Source organism: Bos taurus, chromosome 16, assembly GCF_002263795.3.
Source record: "Bos taurus isolate L1 Dominette 01449 registration number 42190680 breed Hereford chromosome 16, ARS-UCD2.0, whole genome shotgun sequence".
NCBI lineage: Eukaryota > Metazoa > Chordata > Mammalia > Artiodactyla > Bovidae > Bos > Bos taurus.
In genome coordinates, this window is record NC_037343.1 from 60,544,774 (window position 1) to 60,572,069 (window position 27,296).

The 27,296-nt window shown below is 41.1% G+C and overlaps 1 protein-coding gene and 1 non-coding gene across 5 annotated transcripts in view; both read right to left on the bottom strand.

Annotated features, from left to right (window-relative positions):
• Positions 1–13,748, bottom strand: part of ABL2 (ABL proto-oncogene 2, non-receptor tyrosine kinase) — a 103,824-nt gene extending 90,076 nt beyond the window's left edge. For 3 of the 4 annotated variants that reach the window (XM_024976182.2, XM_024976181.2, XM_005217066.5), the window contains exon 1: positions 13,310–13,748. In XM_024976182.2, the coding sequence (XP_024831950.1) occupies positions 13,310–13,466 (157 nt within the window). In that variant the 5' untranslated portion in view covers positions 13,467–13,748. The remainder of the gene's footprint in view (positions 1–13,309) is intronic. The other variant, NM_001143855.2, reaches the window with a different exon arrangement.
• On the bottom strand, positions 2,382–2,453 carry TRNAS-GGA (transfer RNA serine (anticodon GGA)). The gene has a single exon. It is a non-coding gene; the product is annotated as a tRNA-Ser (tRNA).
• Positions 13,749–27,296: the final 13,548 nt, after the last annotated feature.

The window sequence follows — 27,296 nt, forward strand, 5'->3', positions numbered from 1 at the left end:
TTCTCACACAGTGGTAAGCCCAGAGCAGTCAAGTACACTCTAGATTAGAGTTCTCAATCAGGGGTGACTTTACTTCCAAGGGAATTTTGGCAATATCTAGAGATATTTTTTGGTTGTTACAGTTAGATGGTGAGTGCTACTGGCATTTCGCTGATAGGGTCAGAGACACTGCTAAATTCAATGCACAGGACAACTTCCACAAAGGATCATTCAGCCTAAAATGTCAATGCTACAGAGGTGATCTGACCACCAATCACAGCGGTGATTCCAACCCTGAGAATATGCAACTGAGACTAAGAGCCTTAGTTTAATATCGACCATCCTTTTGACCAGGAAAGATTACCAAAAAAAAAAAAGGAAATTGTGGTATGAATTAAATGTCTAAGAGATAATAAAGTGAGCAAACAGAAGAAAAAACAAGAGACAGAATAAATAAATATTGCCTGAGATTTTAGCAGCCTTCCACTTCCTGTTTCTGGGCCGGCCTAACTACATTCCTGTCCTTGAGTCTCCACTATCTCCACACAAATTTTCTGTGTATTACATAATCTAGAGTTAGTCTTTCCCACTTGTAACCAAGAGTCCTACTCACACATATTATAACCACAGAAAACTGCTACGGGAAAAGAAGTAACTACAGAGAGTATGTAATACCTATAGTTCAACATAAGTAAATCAAAATAAATTTGATGAAACTTTATAATAGTAAAAAAAAAAAAAAAAGGTGAGGTATTGAAAAAAGATCAGTAAGAACTAATATATAAATATAAAGAAAACAGGGAAAATTGGGCAAATAATGTGGAAACCAGGGAAATGAGTCAAAATTTCCTAAACTAGAAGGATAACCAAAAACCACAGACAGGTGGTGCATTACACAAAAATTGAGAAATAATCATTTAAGACAGACTTCTCGAGCATCTATGTACCAAGCTCTTAATCTTAAGGAGGAAAAATTTTATAGAACTCAATAGCATAAAAACAGTTCAGTTAAAAGATGGGCAGAGGCCTTCCCTGGTGGCACAGAGGATGAGAATCCACCTGCCAAGGCAGGGAACACAGGCTCAATCTCTCGTCCAGGAAGATTCTACATGCCTCAGAGCAACTAAGCCCCTGTGCCACAACTACTGAGCCTGTGCGCCTTAATTAACGAGCCCGAGCGCTGCAACTCCTGAAGCTGGTCTGTGCTCGGCAACGAGAAGCCACCTCCGTGAGAAGCCCATGCACCACAACTAGAGCGTGGCACCTACTCTCTGCAACCAGAGAAAGCCCGCACGCAATAACATGCATGCAGCGCAACCAAAAACAGTGAGAAAGTGAAAAAATGAAAATGGGCGGGGAATTCCCTGGTGGTCCCAGTGGTTAGGACTTTGTGCTTCACTGATGAGAGCCTGGGTTCAATCCCTGGAACTAGGATCCCACAAGCTGCACCATGAGGCCAAAGAAAGAAAGAAAGAAAGAAATTAAAAATGGGCAGAGAATCTGAATACACACTTTTTCAAAGGAGACATACAAGTGGCCAACAGGTATGTGGAAAGGCGCTCAATATCACTGTCACCAGGGAAATGCAAATCAAAACCACAAAGCGCTATCACCCCATTCTGGTTAGAATGGCTATCATTTAACCAAAGGGGGGGAAAAGCCACCAAAAAACCTCAAGAGATATCAAGGATTGGCAAGAATGTGGAGAAAAAGGAGCTGTTCTGCATTGTTACTGGGAATGTAAACTGGTGCAACCACCACAGAAAACAGTATAGAGGTTCCTCAAAAAATTAAAAACATAAGTCCCATATGAGCCAATGATCTTATTCTGGGTTTATATCCAAAGGAACTGAAAACAAGATTTTGAAGGTACATCTGCACTCCCATGTTCACTAAGCATTATTCACAATAGCCAAGACAGAATACAACCTAAGTGTCCATCAAGAGATGAATGGATAAATACGTGTGTATATACATTCACACAACAGAATATTTCAGCCATGAGAAAGAAGGAAACCTTGCCATTTGCAACAACTTGGATGAATTTTGAGGGCATTACACTAAGTGAAGTAAGTCCGAACAGAAAAAGGAAAATGTTGTATGATATCACTTATATGTGGAAATCTAAAAAAGCTGCACTCAGAGAAGCGAGAGAGAAAAGTGATGGTTAACAGGGCCTAAGAAGTAGGGGAATGAGGAGACACTGGTCAAAGGGTACAAACTTCCAGTTATACAAGTTTTGAAGATCTAATATACAGCAGCATGAAAGTGAAAGGGAAGTTGCTCAGTCGTGTCCGACTCTTAGCGACCCCATGGACTGTAGCCTACCAGGCTCCTCCCTCCATGAGATTCTCTAGGCAAGAGTACTGGAGTGGGTTGCCATTTTCCTTCTCCAGGGGATCTTCCCAACCCAGGGATCGAACCCGGGTCTCCTGCATTCCAGGCAGACGCTTTAACCTCTGAGCCACCAGGGACTAGTGATTATACCACCACCATACTATATATTTGAAAACTGCTAAGAGTAGATTTTACATGTTCTCACCACAAAAAAGAAATAATAATTATGTGACTTGATGGAAGTGTTATTAGATAATACTATAATGGTAATCACATTACAATATATAAAAGTATCAAACAGCTGTATATGTACCTTAAACTTCCACAATATTATGTTAATTATATCCCAATAAGCTAGAGGAAAAAAAGAGGAAGAATTTTTAAAATAAAAAGATTTTATATGTTAAGAAAAAAGAATAAACATAAATATAAAAGGATAACCGTGACCCCGGACTTGAGAAAGCAATAGCTTGGTAGAAAATTTAACAGAGCTAAAGCCATCCTGACACATGCCATGGCCAAGATGACTTTTCTCTTTGAAGACAGCTAAGAATCTCAAGAAATCGGTAATCTGAAATAATTAAATCAAAGAAATTACAAATCCATTAGAATTTTCCCAAACAACAGGATTAACTTCCCTTGTGGCTCAGCTGGTAAAGAATCAGCCTACAATGTGGGAGACCTGAGTCCGATCCCTGGGTTGGGAAGATCCCCCGGAGGAGTGAAAGACCACCCACTCCAGTATTCTGGCCTGGAGAATTCCATGGACTGTATAGTTCATGGGGTCACAAAGAGTCAGACACAACTGAGTGACTTTCACTTCACTTCAAAATAGAAAATTACAAATATAATGATAAAGACAGAATGAAAACTTTATGATATCCTAAGACTTGAAAGTGTAGTTAAGCTAAAAATAGGGTAGTAAAAGGAAAAACATACACTGGATAATGAAGCCAAATTCAAAGTAACTTTTATACCAATCAGTAACTGCAAAGAAAACTCAAAGCACCCTAAGTGAACAATAAAAAAAAAAAAAAACCCTCTCTACACCTGCTGAATGTATCAACTCATTTAAATTTATCGAGCATCAGCTTTGTGCCTGTCACTGCTCTGGTGGTGGGCAAGATCAAGTTCCTGCTCTCACAGAGCTTATTTAAAACAAGACTGTCCAACAGAAATGGGAGCCACAAACGTAAGCAAAAATATGTCATTTTACATATTATGGCAGCAAAGTTAAATTTTTTAATCATTAAATTTTAATAATCTATTTAATCTGGCATATAAAACACTATCATGTCAACAGGTAATGAACATAAAAATACTAATGTGATATTTTATATTCTTGTTTACGTACTGAGTTTTCAAAATGTAATGTTATTTTAACACAGCTCTTCTCAATTAGGACAAAGAACATTTGCTGAACAGTCACATGTGGCTAGTAACTGCCATCCTGGACACTGCTGACCTGGGAAGAGGGATGGGGCTGTTGCCCACCCCCCCACCAAAACTTGTCATATTCTTTGACTATTTATAAACTGTCTGCATATATTTCTCTGATAAAAATAACTAAAAAGAGCTTTCTGGTCAGAACAAATAGCAGCTCCAACCATCTATTTTATGCAAAACTGGAAGCAACCTACCATCAATATGAAAACTGAATAAACTGTGGTATACAATGGAATACTGAACTATATGATTTCAACACGGATATATCTCAATCACACAGGATAAAAAATAAAGCTGCAAGATGATATGTCTGGCATAGCATTTATGTAAATCTTTCAAACATACAAAGTTACAAACTGGTGTTCACACACACATACACTCTATAGATAATTACAAGTGGAATAAAATCCAACTATGTGGAAGGGAAGGATAAACACCATCAGGGTAGTGTTAACCTCAGGATAAGGAGAGAAGAATGGGTTTGAGAAAGTCTGCAAAGCGTATTCAACTGTCTCTATAATTTTTTTTAATGTGACATAACTAACAATTGTTAAATCTGGGTGATGGGTACCTGGACATTCTACTATATGAACTTTTCTGTATGTTTGAAATACTTCTTTTAAAAAAAAAAATGCTTTCTTCACATTTTATTTCTATTTCTGAATAGACCAGAGTTTATTGGTATCAGAAAGTTAACTTCTGATAAAAATACATATTTATCAAAGAAAATATTCTTTCCTCATACCTTCTTAAAAATTAAATCTCAGTTTCACAGAATTAAACATAGCATAAGAATCTGGTCTTAGAGTTAGCTAATGGATTATCAAAATTAAAAATACATATTTTGATTCAGAAGCTAGACACAAGTCCCAAAGCAATCTGGAGAGAATCTGGAACTCCTCTGTAGTATCCATAGAACACATCTTTTTCACAGCTAAAAGGTTTACATGTACCAAAAATCAATGCTCAGAGGTCTCAACCACTGATGTAGCACTGTGACTATGAATTGTCAACGTTAGGAATGTATTTACCAAACTTAATACCTTCCTCACTGCATACATATACAATAAATTACATGCTTTATTCTAGATGCTAGTCACAAATGACATTTCTTTCTGCAAAACATGGAGAAATAACAGTGTGAAATAACACCTATATATGCTTCAGATATATGTACTACATATAGGCTTCCCTGGTGACTCACTGGTAAAGTATCCAACTGCCAATGCCGGAGACACGGGTTCAATCCCTGAGTTGGGAAGATCCCCTGGAGAAGGAAATGGCAACCCACTCCAGTATTCTTGCCTGGGAAATCCCACAGACAGAAGAGTCTGGCACATTAAGTCCATGGGGTCACAAAGAGTCAGACACAACTAAGCGACTGAGCACACACACATACCTCTTTAGAGATTTTTATACAATTAAAAATGCAAATTTCAAAATAAAAAAAAGCTACTATAACAAATACCTTCAAGTGTCAACCTTTCTTCCCCATAAGAAACAGATGGGTGATAAGAACTGTGCCGGTTAGCACTGTTAGTTTTAGAAAATGTTTTCTTAGTAATTACTTGGAACCACAAGACGCTAAGTGGCACTCTTTAGTCCTAACTATTATTTTAATTTGCTGGAATTAGCATAGAGAAAGGAATGTGTTAACAAAATTATCTGTGTACATACTGTATATTAAGCCAGAACAGAACATTTTCTTTGACCTTGACCACATCAACTGAAAGGTTTCTAGACCCTCCCCTTCCTTGGAAAGCAAGTCAGGGAATATAAATTGCCTGGGCCTGCTGGTGAGCTTTGTGTTCTGCTGGATCAAAAGCCAATACTGGCAGAGTTCACTACAGAGGAGCCTGAAGCACCACCACCATAGACTCAGCACAGTTATACCATGAAGAAAAGAGACAGAAAAGGCTCGATATAGTTCTTTTTTTAAGCAACCAAAATTATACTTGCCATGGTATTATATTTAATGGGTATATTAATCTGTACATTTGAGTGAAAGTTCAACTGAAAATAACTGAACTGAGAAATCACTATAATTAGTATAATAATCAAATTTTATAGTTATGCCCTCAACCCAAAAATGCAGAGATTAATAACCAAGAGTTATTATACAAAACATGTACTTCTACACACATAGACACACAAAACAAGGCTAGTTTTTCAACTGTTTCATCAGCGTCTTAATCAGTATCTAAAACAGCATCATTCTTTGAGACAGCAATTCTGCCTAAATTGTACCTAAAAATTCTCTTTGCAACATTAACACAGGCAATTACTATTAATTGAACATAGAAATACAGAAAATACTCTGGAATGTCACATTAATTTTTTCAAAAAGATTGTCATGTTACCTAAAAAGGAGAAACATCCTTATAAGTTGCATATTGCAATGATAAACAGATCACTTTAAGTGGCTATAAACACACCAATACAAAGAGAAAAGGAAAGGTATAATCTATCAACGGGGGTAGGGGTGTCAGTCTTTAAATAAGAAGTGTTAGTAATACTAAATCTAGAGGTTAAGCCAGTAGTTCAACATTATCATGAGATTTCAAACTGCACTGTGATTGCCTACTGCTCCCTGTGTTAGACCATGGTACCTAAGTCTCAATCCATAGTCACAGAGTCAATATACAGATCTAATGCTGGTCTCCTGTGTGCTCAGTCGCTCAGTCGTATCCAACTCTTCGACCCCATGGACTATAGCCTGCCAGACTCCTCTGTTCCTGGGATTTTCCAGGCAAGAATACTGGGATCGGCTGCCATTCTCTTCTCCAGGGGATCCTTCTGACCCAGGAATCAAATCCTTGTCTCCTGCACTGGCAGGTGGATTCTTTACCACTGAGCCACTTGGGAAGCCCAACCCTGGTCTCCCATGCTGAAAACCTCATCATTGGTCTCAAGAGAGATGGGGTAAAAAGAAAAAACTAGTAATCTTCCCATATACACACACATACAAATACATAAACACAAACCTCAAAAGGAAACTAGGCACCATCATACCATACCTGTAGAATCACAAACAGGTATCCCATCTTTGGCCTATAATCTTTTTCAATTTGGACAGCAGGATTTTATGGAGTTTACGTGAAAAAAAAAAAAAAAAAAACCCTGATATTAAGTACTTAGAACATGCTTGCCAACACAGCAGCACTCAATAAGTGGCAATTACTTCTTCACGGCTTCTTCCAGGGACTAGGGCCCACTCTAGGTCTATCAGCAGAACCCTATGTCTCTTCCCTCCATTTTTCCTGACACAAAATTCTTTAAAAAGTGCATCTCTCAACTGAATTTCAACATATAAACTTTCAGAGATTTAAAAAAAAAAAAGGTTGAGGCCAAAGCATCTTTTCCTGACACAAAAAGGTGGTGTAAGACCAGTGGACACTTGCATGTGGACACCAGACTTGGAACAAAGGGAATTATAAACCAATTTTAAGTAGAAGAGTCAATACATTATGCCTTCTGACAACTGACAATCTTTGAATTACTTTTGATCCACCACTCCTCTTATTCTCACATTACCAACAGTTCCCAACGTGGGGCCCCAACCAGCAGCATCCAGCAACACCGAAAATTTGTTAGAAATGCAAAATCTCAAATCCCACCTTGGACCTAAATAAGAAACTCAGAGCAGGACCCAGCAATCTGGGTCTCCACACAAAAGTTTGAGAACAGCTCTATATAATTAGGTGAAGTATCAACAGTGAAACTTCAAATTTATCTATTGCAGAAGAAATCTGTTAAGATTCATGAGGTTAACATTAAGTAAGGAGACACAAAAAGGTCTTAAAGGATGTTAAATGAAGGACATTACAAAATAAAAAGTCATTATATATTAACTGGCAAATAAATCTCGGAGAAGGCAATAGCACCCCACTCCAGTACTCCTGCCTGGAAAATCCCATGGATGGAGGAGCCTGGTAGGCTGCAGTCCATGGGGTCGCTACGAGTCGGATACGACTGAGCGACTTCACTTTCACTTTTCACTTTCATGCATTGGAGAAGGAAATGACAACCCACTCCAGTGTTCTTGCCTGGAGAATCCCAGGCACGGGGGAGCCTGGTGGGCTGCCATCTATGGGGTCACACAGAGTCGGACACGACTGAAGTGACTTAGCAGCAGCAGCAGCGAATAAATGTGCCAGCTTAAAATGAGGTCTCAACCTAAACTTTACATTTGCCTTGCCTTGTATTTCTGGTTCAACTTCTCTGAAGGAAGAAAAACACCAGTACAAAAGAACCATAAAACCAATCACCCTAAAAGGATAACATTTAACCTCAAGGAAGGCAGGCCTAAGGTGATTTCAGAGTCCCAAAATTCCCCTATCTTTTTGCTGCTTTCTTAAAGTCCCTTAATAATCAAGAGTAGCTTGAGAGAAAAATAGACTTAGAGAAAACAGATTTAAAATGTAAATACTAAGACAATGCTACATTTCAGAATGCTTTTACGATAGCTTACAACATTTTCATATGAGACTCGTCATTTTCACAATCATTTTGAGGTAAATAACAGTGCCAACAACACTACTATTTATTACTTACGAGCCTTACAAAATTTTATTATTTAATTCAACTGTTGAGGTTGGCGTTATAACCATTTACTAATGTAAGACACGGCAACATCTGAATCCAACTCTACCTAATTTTAAAACTTACGTTCTTTAAATCTCTACACAATGGCAAGATGTGGAGACAAAGGCTTGAGTTTCAGCACATAACTTAAAGAGCTGTGTGCTGAAATACTTGAGAAGTCACTCAATTCTCTTTACTCTGCATCTATAAAATGGGAAGATTGGTATCTGTCCTCACCTATTTCAGAGTACAGTTGACCCCTGAACAACTTGGGGGTTGGAGTGCCTACCCTCCAAGAAGTTAAAATCCACTTATAACTTTACAGGTGGGTCCTCCACATCGGGGGCTGGCATCTGTGGATTCAACCTATTACAATAAAACTACAGTACATATTTATTGAAAAAAAAATCTGCCTACATGTGGACTCTTGAAGTTCAAACCCGTGTAGTTCAAGGGTCAATTATAATTGAAAAAATCAAAATAAGATAAAGGACATAAAAGGTATTCATAAGCTCTTTAAAAAACTACACAAATATAAATTATCATCATTACTGACATTGATAGTTAAGAATGCAGAGAGGAAAGAAAACAATGATTACACTATAGGGATAGGAAGGGGTAAAGATACTGGGTTTTCTTTTGTTTGGCTTTTATTTCCTTATTAAAGCAAGTTGAAGACCCTTAAGGAGAAACTTCAGATTTCAAAATTTACCTGTGACCTTACTGTCAATTGGGCTGTAATAAAAGAATCTGTGCCACAAATTATTGTTACTCTTCTAAAAATACACACACACAACTATATACTTGTGTCTTACACAGATATGGAGGTTAATAAAAATATAACAGCTGACTTACTTGTAAAAGTTTAGTTCTCGTAAGAATCAGTGACCACTACACTAGGTCACCATAATTAAAATTCCCTTGCAAACAGCCTTCCTGTTCTTTTCTACCGTATCATTTACAACCTGTGGTGCCTACGTCTTTCATTCTGCAATATTAAAACATGAACTACAGATCCTAAATAAGTAAATGAGACCACTTAAAATGATGAGCTTGATTTAAAAAGGGAAAAATTTTATTATTCAAAACTTCACAACTTAAGGTTTATTTTTAATAGCATTTACAGCAAATGAGTGAGAGAAGAAAGTAAAGTTGAAGTGAAATCACTCAATTGTTGTGAGGTATATCAGATATTAAAAAGAAAAAGTATTCAAGCCTAGATTACCAATCATGAAATGTCAGCTCACCGAAAAGGTTCAATAACAGAGTTCAGAAAAGTCACAGCACTCACCTCTTTCACACCAAAAACAGCCCAACTATTTTTATTCCTTCTACATTACATTCACAAAAAGCATTTTTGGCAAAGCAAGTTATTATAACAACTTACATTTTAATAAAAAATACTATTCTCATTTTCAATGAGAAAATACCAAAAAATCATGGACTCTGATAAAGCATTTCTATAACGTGCATAATTTCTGACTACATACAATATTTAATCTACATTTAAACCTACATGTAAACTCAGTCTGTCAGGCCTAGCTTTAATATATGAAATTATGTGCTAATACATCAATACTGAAATTCAAGACTGATTTGCACACTAGTTGCCAGGTTTTTTGTGTAAATGTCAAACAATAGGTCCACTAAGAAGCTTCTAACTCAATTTATTCATTCAAACCAGAATTTACCATGTGTTTCTAAGCACTGGTTCTCACCTAGGGGCAATGTAGCAGTGTCTGGAAACATTTCTGGTTGTTACAACAGGAGAGGGTGGGGATTACCAGAAAGAGGTGCTACTGGCATCTACTTAGCAGATGCCAAGAATGATGCTAAACGCGTTATAAAGCACAGGACAGCTCCCATAACAAAGGATTATCCACCTCAAAATGTCAATACTGCAGAAGTTGAGAAACTCTGAGCTATAGAAGTTTATAAATACCCATCTGTCTAAAAATAGTACTCACTTCTCCTTTGTTTAGGTATTATTTGCCAATTCTATTCTTTACAAACTAGTCTCTGGCAACAAACTTACCATGTTCCCATCTTTTCAATCAACTTGTAACTTCCAAACTTGTCAATAAAAGCAATTTCAAAATCTTTTTGTCTTTGATTCATCCTTATTTTTAATAAGAGGAGGAGGAGTAATGGCCACACCAAAACATATGCAGCCCTTACTACATGCCAAGCATATTCTAAGTGCCTTGCATACATTAACTCATTAATCTAGGTACTATTATTACCAGGTATTCTTATTATCCTCATTTTACAAATGAAGAATCCAAGGCACAAAAAGGTTAAATAACTTGCCCAGGGTTACAGATAATAAGCAGTCAAGTCAGGTTTCAAATCCAGACAGAATGGCTCCAGAGTTCATAACCTTAAGTATTCAGGGTCATCTCTCTTCCTTCATCCTCTACATCAGATCATAAAGTCCCTTAAGATACACAAAGGACAGGGACCTTGTTATGTTCACAGCAGCATCCCCAGTACATAATAGGTGCTCAAAAAACTTGTTTGTTTGAATGAAGTATCTCTCAAACTCAACCCCACCTGTTTCCATTGCCTCCATTCAAGGCCAAGTCTCTGAGCACCTCATACTTAGGTTTCTTTACATATCCTATTTACTAACCAATCAAGTGAAAGGATATAAACTCCTCTGCCACATTTTCGATAACTCAGTCCATAACCCAACGTAATCAAAGTTTTCTTCCCACTGCTTCTCAATTAGAATCATAATATCTTAGAGTCAGAAGGTACCTTAGAGATCATCCAATCTAACATTTAACAAGAAACCCAAAGACAGTAAGTAGCTAAATCATCCAGCCAGGTGAAGCCAGGATCAGAACTTGATTCCTGCAATTTTTGTTCAAGGATTCACTCCTGCAAGATTTACTTCATTCATGACAGATGTCTGCTCATTATTTCATCAACAAAATAAGTTCATTTCAATTGTCCACACTTGTTTCTCCTGCACAGCCTGCCCTTTTTCTTGCTCCATAGATCCAAATCCTATCCACCCTTCAAAATCTCTTCCTATTCCCTTCTTCATGACCTCCTCCTCCTCAGAAAATCTTAGGTCTTGAATAGAGACTAAACGAAGAGGATCACCATTGCCCACCAGGCCAAGTTTAATACATACTAACACCTTCCACAACGCAAAGCTACTTGGATCACTTCTTCCCTGAAAACTATTTACCCATTCTTTCCTCCTGCAATGCAGGAAGTGATTTCAATAAAGACTAACTTATATGGCACCTTCATAAAATGTTCCTATCTCTGGAAGAGAGGCTCACTCGCATCTTTAATAGTAAGACATATAACACTCGAATGGCCCAAATCACCTCTCTTCCATTAAGAAACTCAGCTTGTTCACAAAGTCCAAACCCAGAACTCTGATACAACTCACCATCTCTTTCTCTGCATAAGACCATTTGTCTTAACTTCCTCCAAAACTCCATTTCTAAGGAACAGTTCACATTTCCTTCCTCTTCTTCCCTACACTATGCAGAAAAGAACACCCTCTTTTCTCTTTTATTATTTTCCTTATGCCTCTTCAGTGAAAGTCCAGTTTGCTGCTGCTCAGCCAACCTCAACTATCCAGTCCTTTATATACAAGTCACATCTATTTCTTCAGCCTCCCTCAGATCTTAGGGTATCTCAACTCCATGAAGGTCAGTTTTCTTCCCTTCTTCCTTTAGACAAGTGGCCTCAAAAGGTGTGGGTGCAGCTAAGAGGAGTGCAAAAAAGTCCATTCTTCCCTGGACTGCAGGAAAGAATATATTAGAACTCTTGTTGTTTATTTTTTCATCTCATCCTTTCTTAAATTCTGCTTCTGTGTACATTTGTAAGTTACACATTAGTACAGTGGGACAAGCATATAATATACATAAATTCTTGGAGTATTATATGATCAACAGATATTAAAAACTGGAGATGGAGACAACTTAAAAATACCTTTATATGAGGCCAAAGTAATAGGTTCCAGACCATAGAGAGGATATATGTTTGTATACATGTACACATGACTGGCAGAAAAACTCTTGTTCCTACCCAAAGTCCTAACTATGCCCACCCACGTCAAACCCCTGCCAGCCATCTCAGAATTGTGTCCTACACAAAAGCCCCACTAGGGGCTTCCCTAGTGGCTCAGAGGGTAAAGCATCTGCCTACAAATGTGGGAGACCCGGGTTCGATCCCTGGGTCGGGAAGATCCCCTGGAGAAGGAAATGGCAACCTACTCCAGTACTCTTGCCTGGAAAATCCCATGGACTGAGAAGCCTGGTATGCTACAGTCCATGGGGTCGCAAAGAATCGGACACGACTGAGCCACTTCACTTTCACTTCAAAAAGAGAAGAACAGAGGATGGTTTAGCAAAACCCTTCAGTTCCACTTTGGGGAAAAAAGAAAAAAATTCAAATGCTGAGTTACTATTCTTACCTTTCCCATAGAAGTGTATTTCAGGGCACTGTTCACTATCCTAATACCGCTCATTGCCTGGCTTGTTCGTCTACTTCACAAACCACTACGTCCTGAGATTCAGTTCCTGTTTCCCAATCCCTCCAGGCACAATTCACGGTCCCTTCGATAACAACCTATTTATGCTAACACCTGGATTAAGCTTACACCTCCCTCAGTCTCCTCTCCCCTGAGGATACCATGCACCGTCCCCCCCGAGCCGCACAGTCGTGTCCAGTGTAGACGACAGTCCATCCAAGATCCCTAAGACCACTTCTCTTTCCTCCTCCGCCCCCGGGAGCTGCCAGCCAGGATGGAGACGGGAGGGGGGAGGGGTGTGACTCGCCTCCCGTGACTGGCCCAGATGGCAGCCGATTCCGCCCCCACTCTCGGGCACCCCTCCACCCGCTCGACCCCCTAGGGCTGCCTGTCTGCCTCCCACCCCGCCCCAACTCCACCTCCGGCCTCCCCCACGTCCTCACGCCGGCTCCCGGACACACTCACCATGCTGGGTGAAGATATTGAAGCCGGCCTCTGCGGTGCGCCCCACCAAGTCCCGCCTGCGACCAGAGGGCCTGGCTGCGCTGCTGCCCCGGATCCCGCGGGGTTGCGACTGCTGAAGCCCCGGAGCCTCCCCGACGCGGCCCACCTGCTGCCCCATCCCTGCGCTAGCTTACTCCCGCGCCTCCGACGACCCCTGGTCACATTCCTCCTCGGCTCTGGCCTCGGGGTTCCAGGCGCTGCTCCGGCCTCTCCTTCCCAACCCAGGCCCCGGCCCTGAGCGGTCCGGCAGCCTGCGGCTCCGCACCCGACTCCTCACAGCAGGCGCCGCGCTGCCTCCCGACGCCTCACAGGTTCTCCTTTTCCCTTCCCATCCCGCGGCTCCGCGCCCCCAATGCTGCCGCTGCTGCCGCCGCCGCCATCTTTAAACCACCGAGCACTGGGAGAGCGTGGGACAGAGCGTCTCCTGCCCGCAACCCGACCAGTCATCTCCGCTATACTCAGGGGGCGGGCTTCCCGGCGGCCCCGCCCCTCCCGCGCGCCCCCGCCCCTCCCGCGCGCCCCCGCCTCCTCGCAGGGTGGGTCAACCCCCACCTCCACCCCCGGTACCCACCTCGTTGGCACGTCTACAGCTGCTTTAGGTCTTTCCGCCCTCTGTTCCTTCGCGGCAGCTCGGCCTCCCACGTCCGAATCCACTTAGCCGACCCCTCCCAAGTTCGGTTCAACGCGCTTACCGCCTTTTGGGGGGTCGGTCGGTTTAAAGGTTTCCCTGTCCCACCTCCACCTGTCAAATCAATCAGTTGCGCTGAGCGCCCAGGGCGCACAGTTCTTTAGCCGACTCAGCTGGGACGGAAAAGCACAAGAAGTTTGGTGCTTGCCATCCAGGTGAGGCTATCTAAAATACCCTGGAGGATTCCTTTAAACACCCGTGTCAGCAGCAGACATACAGTCAAAATTAAATGATATAAAATTTACGTGAACATAATAAAGTACATTATTTCATGGTAATTTTTTGAAATTATTTCATGATGGGAAATTGCACCCACCTTGGTTGTCTGTACTCTACAATCTCATTGGGGAAGCAGTTATAACCCGATTCCTCCTATTATATTATCATGAAGTCCTCTTGAACTTCTTTACCATCTAACTACGTATGTGTTTCTGTTACTCTTACGTCGCTTGTCAGTAAAGCTAATCTTCACACCGGCATGCTTTATATACAGTGCACGTGGTCAGGTCTTCTTTTGATGACAGAAAAATAAAATTACCTTTGACTCTGTTTCTGAGTCAGAACTTACTTTTGCCTGTATTGTCCAAAGACAGTGACTCAGGCAGAAAAGAGAAATGTTTTTAAAGCGCAAGCACACAGACATATATTTGTATATTCACTTATCTCCCCCTCACTGCACACTCTCACATCTTAATATTCAGTTTTTTACATTCTTAACCTGATAATTATTTTTAGCTATTCAATTAGCTTCCCTATGTCCTTTATTAAAAGTATCAGTTATTGGAGGTAACTTACTGAAAATTTGCTTGAAAGCACAGTATAGGAGCCATTGCAAAAACCAACAAAACAACCATTGGGAAGATAAGGTCCAGGAGAAAAGGTGGATGAGCTCTCCTTTGGAGAGATGAAAGATCTCAGGATGAAAGATGAACCATTAGTATTCACTACAATAAAAGCTCTATGAAATTATTCCATTGCCATCCAGGGTATCATCAGAAATAACTGAAATTGCCCACCAAATGGCAAAAGAAACACTGTGCTTTAGCACTGGATACAATATGAATTTTTCATTTGGATCAAAGTTTTCCTGTGTTTAAATACTTTTTTTCCTTTTAATTCCCAAAGTGTTTGCAAAAAAAATAGAAATCACTGATAAGGGATAAAGGTGATCATAGAGCCAGAATTGGTTTTGCTGTTTGATTTTATTATCTGAGAGAATGTCACTTGGAAACAGATCTGGGTTCTCTGCTAATTCTTTAACAGTATGCAATGGATGGGTATAGCATAGTGCAGTGGTTAAGGACAGGCACTTAAGCCAGACTGCTTAAGTTCAAAACTGAGCTCTGATTACATACATGTTCGCTATTTGTTCTTAGGCAAATATTTAACCTCTTTGTGCATCAGTTCCTCATCTGTGAGGTGATGGTGATAGCAATAGTACCTACCTTATAGGGCTGTTGTGACAATTAAATTGGCTAATGTAAAATAAGGCACTTAAAACAGTATTTGGTATATAAAAAGCACTATTAGTACCAAAAAAATGTAATTTTTTCAGAAGCTCATCAAATTTCCAGGCCTAATTTTTTCAAATGCAATATGCTTAGATCATGGAACAAATTCTACAGTATTTATTCAGGTGAGCCATGCACCACCACCACCTGACACCTTGCATTTAACTAAAAAGAAAAACACCAATCTACCAATAAAAACACATGGAATCATATCACTTTATTAGGCATCCCTACCTGGTCATCACCAGTACCTGCACATGCAAACTATTATATGTGAAATACTACTTTTGTTTAGCATATGAAGATTCCTCCACCATGGATTCTTAAGATCCTGCCTAGACTTAGGCAAGGGCTTCCCAGTGGTCAAGAATCTGCCTGTCAATGCAGGAGATGCATGAGATGTGGGTTCGATCCTTGGGTTGGGAAGATGCCGGTGGAGAAGTGGGCAACCCACTCCAGTATTCTTGCCTGGAGAATCCCATGGACAGAGGAGCCTAACGGGCCATAGTCCACGGGATTGCAAGAAGTCAGACACGATGGAGCACAAAACTAAGGCAAATATAAGATATATTTTTCAAAGTGAAATGGGAATTTTCAGAATGGGAGTGAGGGGCAATAGACCAGGGAGAAACTACTTACTTAGGTGTGGGACACTATTTCATCTCAATAAAATCAAGCCCAAGTGACTCACCTGAGAATTACACACTTGAAACCATTGAAACACTTAAAACAATCCCAAGTAGTACTAGCTCAAGCTGAATTGAGGGCAGCTGTGAACTCCAGGCAGGAGCAAAAGCCAGATGAAGACCAGGCAGGTATAGAAACCAGATGAAAAAAAAAGGTAGAGTGCATGGTGCACAGTAGCATAGGGACAGCCTCACCTGAGCAATGGCCAGGGGATGGCATGAAAAATCAAACCCATCGTCATCAATGAGGCACAATGAAGACAAAGATACTCATCATCTTTACCTTCCCTGTAATAGAAGTAATACCACAATTTTCAGAAGCAAGGAACAGGTAAGCGGTGCTTCACTGATCCCTGTCTTGACTCATCTGGATTTCCAGGGTATTGCCAGTCTTACATTATCTCCCATATTAGTCCATATTTCTTTCTCTACATTTGTATGGATATCCAGGTCATCTTTCTGCTGAATTCTCCTGCTACTAGCCTTTTCTTTTGAGATTCCTCACCTTTAGCACCAAACAATTCACTAAAACAAAAATACCTCTTCCTGTCATTGCTTTGACTGTGCTTCCCCTCCCCTTCATAATGTACAAGGTCTAAAACTTTCACCTGATGTTTTAAAATTATTTCCCAGTATACCCTGGATTATAATTGCCTAATGTTCATCAACTCCTGTTGCTCAAACTCTCACCCCTTCTATGGTAGGCATGTATATTTTATTCAATAAGCCTACTTTAGGATTTCTTCCTTTTTAGCTCTGATTTTTGCAATGCTCAGGGTTTCCCTAATAGCTCAGTTGGTAAAGAATCTGCCTGCCACGCAGGATACCCTAGTTCGATCTCTGGGTTGGGAAGATCCCCTGGACAAGGGATAGGCTACTCATCTTGCGTTTCCTTTGTGGCTCAGCTGGTAAAGAATCTACGTGCAATGCAGGAGACCTGGTTCCAATCCCTGGGTTGAGAAGATCCCCTGGAGAAGAGAAAGGCTCTCCACTCCAGTATTCTGGCCGACATTCCCCATGGAATGTAAAGTCCATGGGGTTACAAACAGCTGGACATGACTGAGTGACTTTCACTTCACTTTTGCAATACTCAGATTCTCCCCAATACGGTACCGAAGTGACTCCCTTTACAGTATTCAGGACTTGAATTTACAATCTACAAAATCTACTCAGATCTTGCCTCCTTCTTAGGAAAATCTCAGACTTATCCATAGACACACAATAGTTCCCCTGTACTCTACTCAGCCTATACCTAAAACAGCCACAGCTGATAATGATTATTTGCCTGTAAAATTCAATTAGCTTTTTCTACATTCCCCCAAATGTTTCCCAAGTGGCACTAGTAATAAAGAACCCACCTGCCAGTGCCAGAGATGTGAGAGATGCAGGTTGTGAGTTTGATCCCTGGGTGGGGAAGATCCCCTGGAAGAGGGCATGGCAACCCACTCCAGTATTCTTACCTGGAGAATCCCATGGCCAGAGGAGACTGGCAAGTTACCGTCCTTGGGGTCGCACAGAGTCGGACACAACTGAAGTGATTTAGCACACATGCACGCATATCTCCGAAATGTGTTTAATTTTGACACATGGTTCAATGTCATAGTGTTGGAAAGAACCTCAGAGATCATCTAGGATAATCTTCTGGAATTCCCTGTACAGTAATTCCAGTGAGGGTGCCCATTTAATTCCAAGAATTCTAATTGTCAAAAAGTTCTTCCTTGCCTGGAAAATCCCATGGACGGAGGAGCCTGATAGGCTGCAGTTCATGGGGTTGCTAAGAGTCAGACACGACTGAGCGACTTCACTTTCACTTCTCACTTTCATGCATTGGAGAAGGAAATGGCAACCCACTCCAGTGTTCTTGCCTGGAGAATCCCAGGGACGGGGGAGCCTGGTGGGCTGCCATCTATGGGGTCGCACAGAGTTGGACACAACTGAAGCGATGCAGCAGCAGCAGCAGCAGCAGAGATAAAATGATACATGCCACCCTGAAATTTCCATCTGTTTCACCCTTATTCCTAGTTCTACCCAGTAACTACACAGATTACTTTTCACTTTTCTTCTGCATAACAGCCCTTCAAATATTTGGCAGCTATCAGGTTTCTCAAAATCTTTTCTTTTACCTATACAATGCATATACTTGTATAGTTATATTAACCTCTGTCTATATTATCTACATGGACTCAAAATGTTTATGTAGATAAACTGGAAGAAAAATATAATTTCATATGCAGGATTTTTCCAGTTTTTCAGCTTTATTGAGATTTAATTGACATACGACATTGTTTAAGGTGTACAGTGTGTGGATTTGATACACGTATATTGTAAAATGATTACCACCATGGAGTTAGTTAATACTATTATTATTTCTCTTTTTATATAATATTTATTTATTTAGTTTTGGTTGTGCTGGGTCTTTGTTGCTGCGTGTGGGCTTTCTCCAGTTGTGCTGAGTGGGGGCTACTCTTTGCTGCGGTGCATGGGCTTCTCATTGCAGAGGCTTCTCTTATTGCAGAGCACAGGTTCTAGGCATGCAGGCTTCAGCAGCTGCAACACACAGACTCAGTAGTTGTGGCTGCCCAGCTCTAGAGCACAGGTTCAACAGTTGTGGTGCTTGGGCTTAGTTGCTCAGTGGCATGTGGAATCTTCCCGAATCAGGGATGGAACCCATGTCCCCTATATTGGCAGGTGCATTCTTATCCACTGTACCACCAGTGAAGTCCTACCATTTCTTTTCTGTTATGCTGCTGCTGCTAAGTCACTACAGTCGTGTCCGACTCTGTGTGACCCGATAGATGGAAGCCCACCAGGCTCCCCCGTCCCTGGGATTCTCCAGGCAAGAACACTGGAGTGGGTTGCCATTTCCTTCTCCAATGCATGAAAGAGAAAAGTGAAAGGAAAGTCGCTCAGTCGTGTCCAACTCTTAGTGACCCCATGGACTGCAGCCTACCAGGCTTTTCCGTCCATGGGATTTTCCAGGCAAGAGTACTGGCTGCTGCAGGGAGCTGCCCGTGAGAACAGGGTCCTTTGTCCGAAGGACACAGCTCTGGGAGCTGCCTCAGTCCTTGAGGGTTTGCTTGCAAACATAGCTCTCTGTCCCACCACCCCAGAGATTAGGCGCTTATTTACTGCAGGCACATGGAGTTCTGTGCAAACTTCTCACGCACAGAGAAATGTTATCTGGTGTAAGAAATAATAACAGGGTGCCATTCCCATGCTCTCAAGATTTCTTGCGACTGTTTGTAAGATGTATAGGCCAACCAAGAAAAAATGTCAACTGTCTTGTCTTTCTCACTCTCTTCTGTATAAATATAAGATGCTGAATAAAGTTGGTGTCAGACCGCTTCCCTTTGTGGAGACGTGTCTGAACCTCTCAACCCCATCTTTGTTGCAGAAATCCTTTGCTGTAATTTTCTTTCTCAGCCCCGCCGTGCATGTTCTCGGGACCTGATTGACTTTGCCGGCTGGCACCGGCAGGCTGCTGCTGCTAAGTCGCTTCAGTCGTGTCTGACTCTGTGCGACCCCATAGATGGCAGCCCACCAGGCTCCCCCGTGCCTGGGATTCTCCAGGCAAGAACACTGGAGTGGGTTGCCATTTCCTTCCCCAATGCATGAAAGTGAAAAATGGAAGTGAAGTCGCTCAGTTGTATCCGACTCCCAGTGACCCCATGTGGGGTGCCATTGCCTTCTGGGGTGCCATTGCCTTCTCTGTTTCTATTATAAGAACATTTAAAATCCCTCTTCACAACTTTCAAGTATATAATACAGTATTATTAGCTATAATAACCATGCTGTTCATTAGATCCCAAAACTTATTCACCCTGTAGGTGAAAGTTACTCATGCTTGCTTCTTGCAAGAAAAGCTATGACCAACCTAGACAGCATATTCAAAAGCAGAGACATTACTTTGCCAACAAAGGTCCATCTAGTCAAAGCTATGGTTTTTCCAGTAGTCATGTATGGATGTGAGAGTTGGACTATAAAGAAAACTGAGCGCCAAAGAATTGATGCTTTTGAACTGTGGTCTTGCAGAAGACTCTTGAGAGTCCCTGGGACTGCAAGGAGGTCAAACTAGTCCATCCTAAAGGAAATCAGTCCTGAAAATTCATTGGAAGGACTGATGCTGAAGCTGAAGCTCCAGTACTTTGGCCAACTGATGCAACGAACTGACTTATTTTGGAAAAGACCCTGATGCTAGGAAAGATTGAAGGCAGGGGGAGAAGGGGACGACAGAGGATGAGATGGTTGGATGGCATCACCAACTCGATGGACATGAGTTTGAGGAAGCTCTGGGAGTTGGTGATGGACAGGGAAGCCTGGCATGCTGTAGTCCATGAGTCGCAAAGAGTTGGACATGACTGAGCGACTGAACTAAACTGAACTGAAGTGGAAGTTTGTACATTTGACCAATAACAATCCTCCTCTCCCCTCTACCCCCAGCCCCTGCTAACCACCATTCTAGACTCTGTTTTTATGAGTTTGGCTTTTCAAGATTCCACATATAATGATACCATACAATAATCTTCTTTCTCTGTCTGATTTACTTCACTTAACACACTTCCCTCAAGGTCAATTCATGTTGCTGCAAATAGCACGATTTTCTTCTTTTTCATAAATGAAATTCCATTGTATATACAGGCAAACCTATTCTACTTCACTTTATTGTGCTTCATAGATATTGTTTAAAAAAAAAAAAAATTGAAGGTTTGTGGCAATCCTACATCACACAAGCCTGTTGGCACCATTTCCCAATAGCATTTGCTAACTTTGTGTCTCTGTGTCACACTTTAGTAATTCTGGCAACATTTCAATTTTTTTCATTATTATCATATTTGTTATGGTGATCTGTGATTCAGATCTTTGATGTTACTACTCTGACTTGCTGAGAGCATAAATGATGATTAGCATTTTTAGTAACAAAGTATTTTTTAATTAAGGTATGTACATTGTGGCATTTTTAAGACATAATGCTATTGCACATTTGGTAGACACCAGCAGAATATAAACATAAATTTTCACATGCATTAGGAAACCAAAAAATTTGTTAGACTCATTTTATTGCAATATTTGCTTTATTGCAGTGGTTGGGAAATGAACCCACAATATGCTCAAGTATGCCTATATCCATCACATCTCTTTTATCTGTTCTTTTTAAGTTGTTTATGCACGCAGCACTTTGAGTTTTAAGTGTGGTTTGTCTCTGCATCACTGTATTAAATCTTTAAAGGCCTAGAGAGTGCCAAATATCATTCCATTTACAGATCGACATTTTAAAAGTTTTTTTGGATGTCAGTGAGGAGGAGGATTCTTATCTGGCTGGAATAGAATTGTCACGCTCTTTGAAGATAAAGAGATGGAGTAAATGACCTCTTGTTCCTTTCAGTCCCAGGGGTCTATAATTCAATATTGTTTTGATTTAAAAACTTTATAAATTATTAAGAGACTATCTCGAACAATGGGCAAAATGCTATATAAACTAGTAGCAATAATGTCTATTCATTTTAAATTAAGAAATTAGCACCACTTCTTTTCTATGGTAATAATGAAATAGCTGACTGAACAATCCACTTAACAGGTAGCCTATCACTAACTAGTGTAGTGGAACTGAGCCCAGTTTAGAATTTACATGAAATGGGTTTGTTTTTTTTTTCAGTTATATATTGCTGAATAAGAAGCTATCCCAAAACCCAGTGGCTTAAAACAACAGTGATTTTTGACTTCTTTGGATTTGTGTGGACTATCTGAATAGTTCTGCTGATTTCACCTAAGCTCACTCACGTAGGAGCATTTGGCTAGAGCCTCAGCCGAGCTGCAAGGTTGGCAATGGCCTCACTCACGTGTCTGGCAGTTGGTGCTACTGTATCAGTTTTCTCCCACTGGCCTCTTGTTGTGGGCTGAATTACACCTCCCTCCCTATTCATATGTTAAAGCCCTACCCCCAGTGCCTCACGGAGTGACTGTATTTGAGGGTAGGGTCAGAACACTTTTTATTTATTTATTTATAGCTGTGCTAGGTCTTCATTGCTGTACAGGCTTTTCTCTAGATGCGGAAAGTGGGGGCCACTCTCAAGTTGTGGTGTGCAGGCTTCTCATTGAAATGGTTTCTCTTGTTGCGGAGCATGGGTTCTAAGGCACATGGGCTTCAGTTGTTGGGGTTCCTGGGTTCTGGAGTACAGGCTCAGTAGTTGTAGCACACAGGCTTAGTTGCTCCATGGCATATGGGATCTTCCTGGATCAGGGATCAAACCTATGTCTCCTGCATTGGCAGGCTTATTCTTTACCATTGAGCCAAAGGTTCAGGATAGGGTCTTTAAAGAGGTTAACAACTCAAAATGAAGCCCTAAGGGTGGGTCCTAACTCAATATGGCTGATGTCCTTATAAGAGGAAGTTTGAATACAGACACACAAATGCAAGAGTATGTGAAGACACAGGGAGAAGACAGTGTAGACTTAAAAAAATATTCACAACACAAAAGTTGAGAGTTATTTGGTGGGAATTTTTAGGACTTCAAGCCTGAGAGGCAGCATCTCCAGTAACCCTGAAAGAATTGCATTGAAGAGGTGAGAGGGGAGGGGAGCCAGGATATATAGAAGCTTTGCAACAAAGGGCAGGTAGTATGAAAATCAAAAGATTTTTGTAAATTAAAGAAAATCAGATATCCCAAGTTAGGGAATTTAGCGCTTTCCTATGTATGGGAAGATGCAAGAGGCGGGGCTCACTGAAATCATTCCTTTGACATGCACCTTAGCTATCTGAGGCCAATATCCTGTGTTTTCACATCCTGAGTTTCCTCAGGGCTCACCAGAGGGAGTGGCTGCAGTCTGATGGCTGCTAAATGGCAGGTATTCTTTCCTTCCTGAGTGTCTCACACTGGAGGGCTGCAATTGCTGATGACTGTGACATCCCTGATTACTGATATGGCAGGAAATATTTCATTTCTTAATAGCCATTCACAAACCAAACAGAGGTCTCAGAAGAAACCAACCCTGGGACTTCCCTGGTGGTCCAGCGGTTGACACTCCATGCTTCCCATGCAGCTGGCATGGGTTTGATCCCTGGTCAGGGAACTGGGATCCCCCATGGCACACAGCACAACAACAACAACAAAAAAGTTTTTTGTAAAGAATAAGAAAAAGCCCCAATCCTACTGACACCTTGATCTCAGACTTCCAGCCTCCAGAAGATTGAGAAAATAAATATCTGTTAACTAACCCATTCTGTGGTACTTTGTTAGGGCAAAGTCTTAGCAAACTAATGTAAACAATCTAATCTACTGGAGAATGAGGTTAAGACTGTTGTAGCAAAGTACCAAAGGATGACTTAACAGTATTTTATTGTCATGGTTCTTGAGGTTAAAAGTCCGAGATCAAGATGTCGGCAGGGTTGGTTTCTTCTGAAGACTATGAGGGAGAATCTGTTCTCTGCCTCTGTCGTAGCTTCTCGTGATTTCCTAGTAATTTTTGGTGTTCCTTGGCACCTAGCATCATCCCATCTCAGCCTAGGAGTCACTTCCTCCTAGAAGCCTTAACTGACACACTAGAATAGATGTCCCTTCTCTGAGCCCACATTAACCCCTATCTATGCCCCAGGATTTACAAGTTACCTGTTTAGAGTTGTTGAGGTTAGTATGAAGGACAAACTGGGCCGTGTGTAAATTGAAACCCATTTTTGAAGCAGTACCTGTCAATACATATACTTGGTTCCTAAAAACAGTATACATACTGTGTATACAATTTATATATTCTTTTACCCAGCAATTCCTAAAAATTACACAAAAATACATGTTCAAGTATCGTCACAGTATTGTTTTTAATTGTGAAAAATTGAACCCAGAGTAACTGTTCATCAACATAGAAATAGTTAATGTAATACTAAACAGTGGGTGAAAAAAAAAAAACAAAACAATGAAATTGGTACACAGTGCTTAAAAAGATCTCCAAAGTTTATCTGGGAAAAAAAAAAAAACAGCAAGACGCAGAATATCATGAAAGTTTCTCTGGATGGGTAATGGGAAGAATTGTCAGAAAGGAAATGGTGGGTGTGGGGTACCAGAAGTGCTACCAGTTTGTTTGGGCTAACTTCAGCATTTGCTATGATGTATGCCTTCCTTCACACGCTAGTAAAGTAATGCTCAAAATTGTCCAAGCCAGACTTCGGCAATATGTGAACCGTGAACTTCCAGATGTTCAAGTTGGTTTTAGAAAAGGCAGAGGAACCAGAGATCAAATTGCCAACATCTGCTGGATCATGGAAAAAGCAAGAGAGTTCCAGAAAAACATCTATTTCTGCTTTATTGACTATGCCAAAGCCTTTGACTGTGTGGATCACAATAAACTGTGGAAAATTCTTAAAGAGATGGGAATACCAGACCACCTGACCTGCCTCTTGAGAAACCTATATGCAGGTCAGGAAGCAACAGTTAGAACTGGACATGGAACAACAGACTGATTCCAAATAGGAAAAGGAATACGTCAAGGCTGTATATTGTCACCCTGCTTATTTAACTTATATGCAGAATACATCATGAGAAACGCAGGGCTGGAAGAAGCACAAGCTGGAATCAAGATTGCCGGGAGAAATATCAATAATCTCAGATATGCAGATGACACCACCCTTATGGCAGAAAGTGAAGAGGAACTAAAAAGCCTCTTGATGAAAGTGAAAGAGGAGAGTGAAAAAGTTGGCTTAAAGCTCAACATTCAGAAAACAAAGATCATGGCATCTGGTCCCATCACTTCATGGGAAATAGATGGGGAAACAGTGGAAACAGTGTCAGACTTTATTTTCCTGGGCTCCAAAATCACTGCAGATGGTGACTGCAGCTGTGAAATTAAAAGATGCTTACTCCTTGGAAGGAAAGTTATGACCAACCTAGATAGCATATTGAAAAGCAGAGACATTACTTTGCCAACAAAGGTTCGTCTAGGCTATAGTCAAGGCTATAGTTTTTCCAGTGGTCATGTATGGATGTGAGAGTTGGACTGTGAAGAAAGCTGAGCACCGAAGAATTGATGCTTTTGAACTGTGGTGTTGGAGAAGACTCTTGAGAGTCCCTTGGACTGCAGGGAGATCCAACCAGTCCATTCTAAAGGGGATCAGTCCTGGGTGTTCTTTAGAAGGACTGATGCTTTGGCCACCTCATGGGAAGAGTTGACTCATTGGCAAAGACTCTGATGCTGGGAGGGATTGGGGGCAGGAGGAGAAGGGGACGACAGAGGATGAGATGGCTGGATGGCATCACCAACTTGATGGACATGAGTTTGGGTGAACTCCAGGAGTTGGTGATGGACAGGGAGGCCTGGTGTGCTGCGATTCATGGGGTCGCAAAGAGTCGGACACAACTGAGAGACTGAACTGAACTGAACTGAACTGATGCCTTCCTTCTGAAGACTCCTCGCTCTATTTCCTTATCTATAATATGAGGTTAATATTAATGTATACCTTCAGAGGTTGTATGAGGAGTTAATATATGTGAATCTCTCAGAATAAAACAAAATTGCTTCACTCTTCACCCCCAGCCAAAATGATTGGTCTTGGGATGATCAGTTGACCCAAGCGTGGCCAATTACAATCCTTCCCCGAACATTTTGGAATTGAAATTGAGAGGGGCTAGCCTTTCCTTGGGAGAAGGCAATGGCACCCCACTCCAGTACTCTTGTCTGAAAAATCCCATGGATGGAGGAGCCTGGAGGGCTGCAGTCCATGGGGCCACTGAGAGTCGGACACAACTGAGCAACTTCATTTTCACTTTTCATTTTCATGCATTGGAGAATGAACTGGCAACCCACTCCAGTGTTCTTGCCTGGAGAATCCCAGGGACGGGAGACCCTGGTGGGCTGCCGTCTCTGGGGTCCCACAGAGTCAGACACGACTGAAGCGACTTAGCAGCAGCAGCAGCAGCAGCAACCTTTCTTTGAGAACTTGGACTGTGAGATGTAATGTGCAAGATGTTTTGGCATCCATGTTTCCCCTCATTTGGAGCAGAGAAGAACAGGGAATTGATAAGCAGAGTGAAAAGCAAGCATTTATATTTATAATCCATTTTTTGCTAACGCTAGTTTGAGATTTTTGGTTGTTGTTGTGACCCTAATCAATACAGCCAATACAAATGCTGTGCTTCAATCTTATTTATTTAATGTATATCATTCATACATGGGTCTGCCGAGAATCTGCCTGCCAGTGTATGAGACACAAGGGCTCTATCCCTGGGTTGGGAAGATCCCCTGGAGGAGGAAATGGCAACCTACTCCGGTGTTCTTGCCTGGAAAATCCCATGGACAGAGTAGCCTCATGGTCTATAGTCCATGGGACTGCAAAGAGTTGGACATGACTGAGAAGAAATGCACACTCATACATAAATGGTATGCTGGAAAATGACGTCTATAAAGCAGGTAAATGATACTCCATTAGGATCTTTCCCAACATGTTAAAAAAAAAAAAAAAGGATCTTTCCCAACATGTTAATGTTTTGAAGTGACTGATAATAAACTTTTAGCAATAAATGAAGACTTTTTTTTAAAAAAAGCTGACAATTTCATAGAAATGCCATCCTTTATTGTACACACAAGTGTCTTCCTTTAGTGAATAAGTGATTATTGACTTCAAAACTACTGTATTTCCCCCTGAGCTATGTAGAAAGGCTGCAAGTGCAGATGAAGAAGCTGCAAAGATATTTTCACAGGTTTTCCATAAGAGGGCTTGACAGACTTTCCTTAGCTTCCTTGTTTCTTCTCCAGCTTCCTAACTGTATCTCTCGTGACTCTGCTTTCTGCAAAAGAAGCAAGCTGAGTTTATATCTCAATGTTCCCTCTGCCTAAAATGTAGTACTTTTTTCAGGTTGACTGGCTAAGTCCTACTTGTCTCTTAGCCCAAGTCTTCCCCTGGGAAGACTTCCCAACCCCTAATCTAGGTTAGATTATCTTGCCTTCAAAATCCTATGCACTTCCAAAGCAATTCATTACCCACTACCAACACTTATCCCCCATTATTGTAATTACTTGTCTAGTAGCTGTCTTCCTCACTAGATTCTCAGCTCCATGAGGGCAGAGGTTGGTCTCATTTA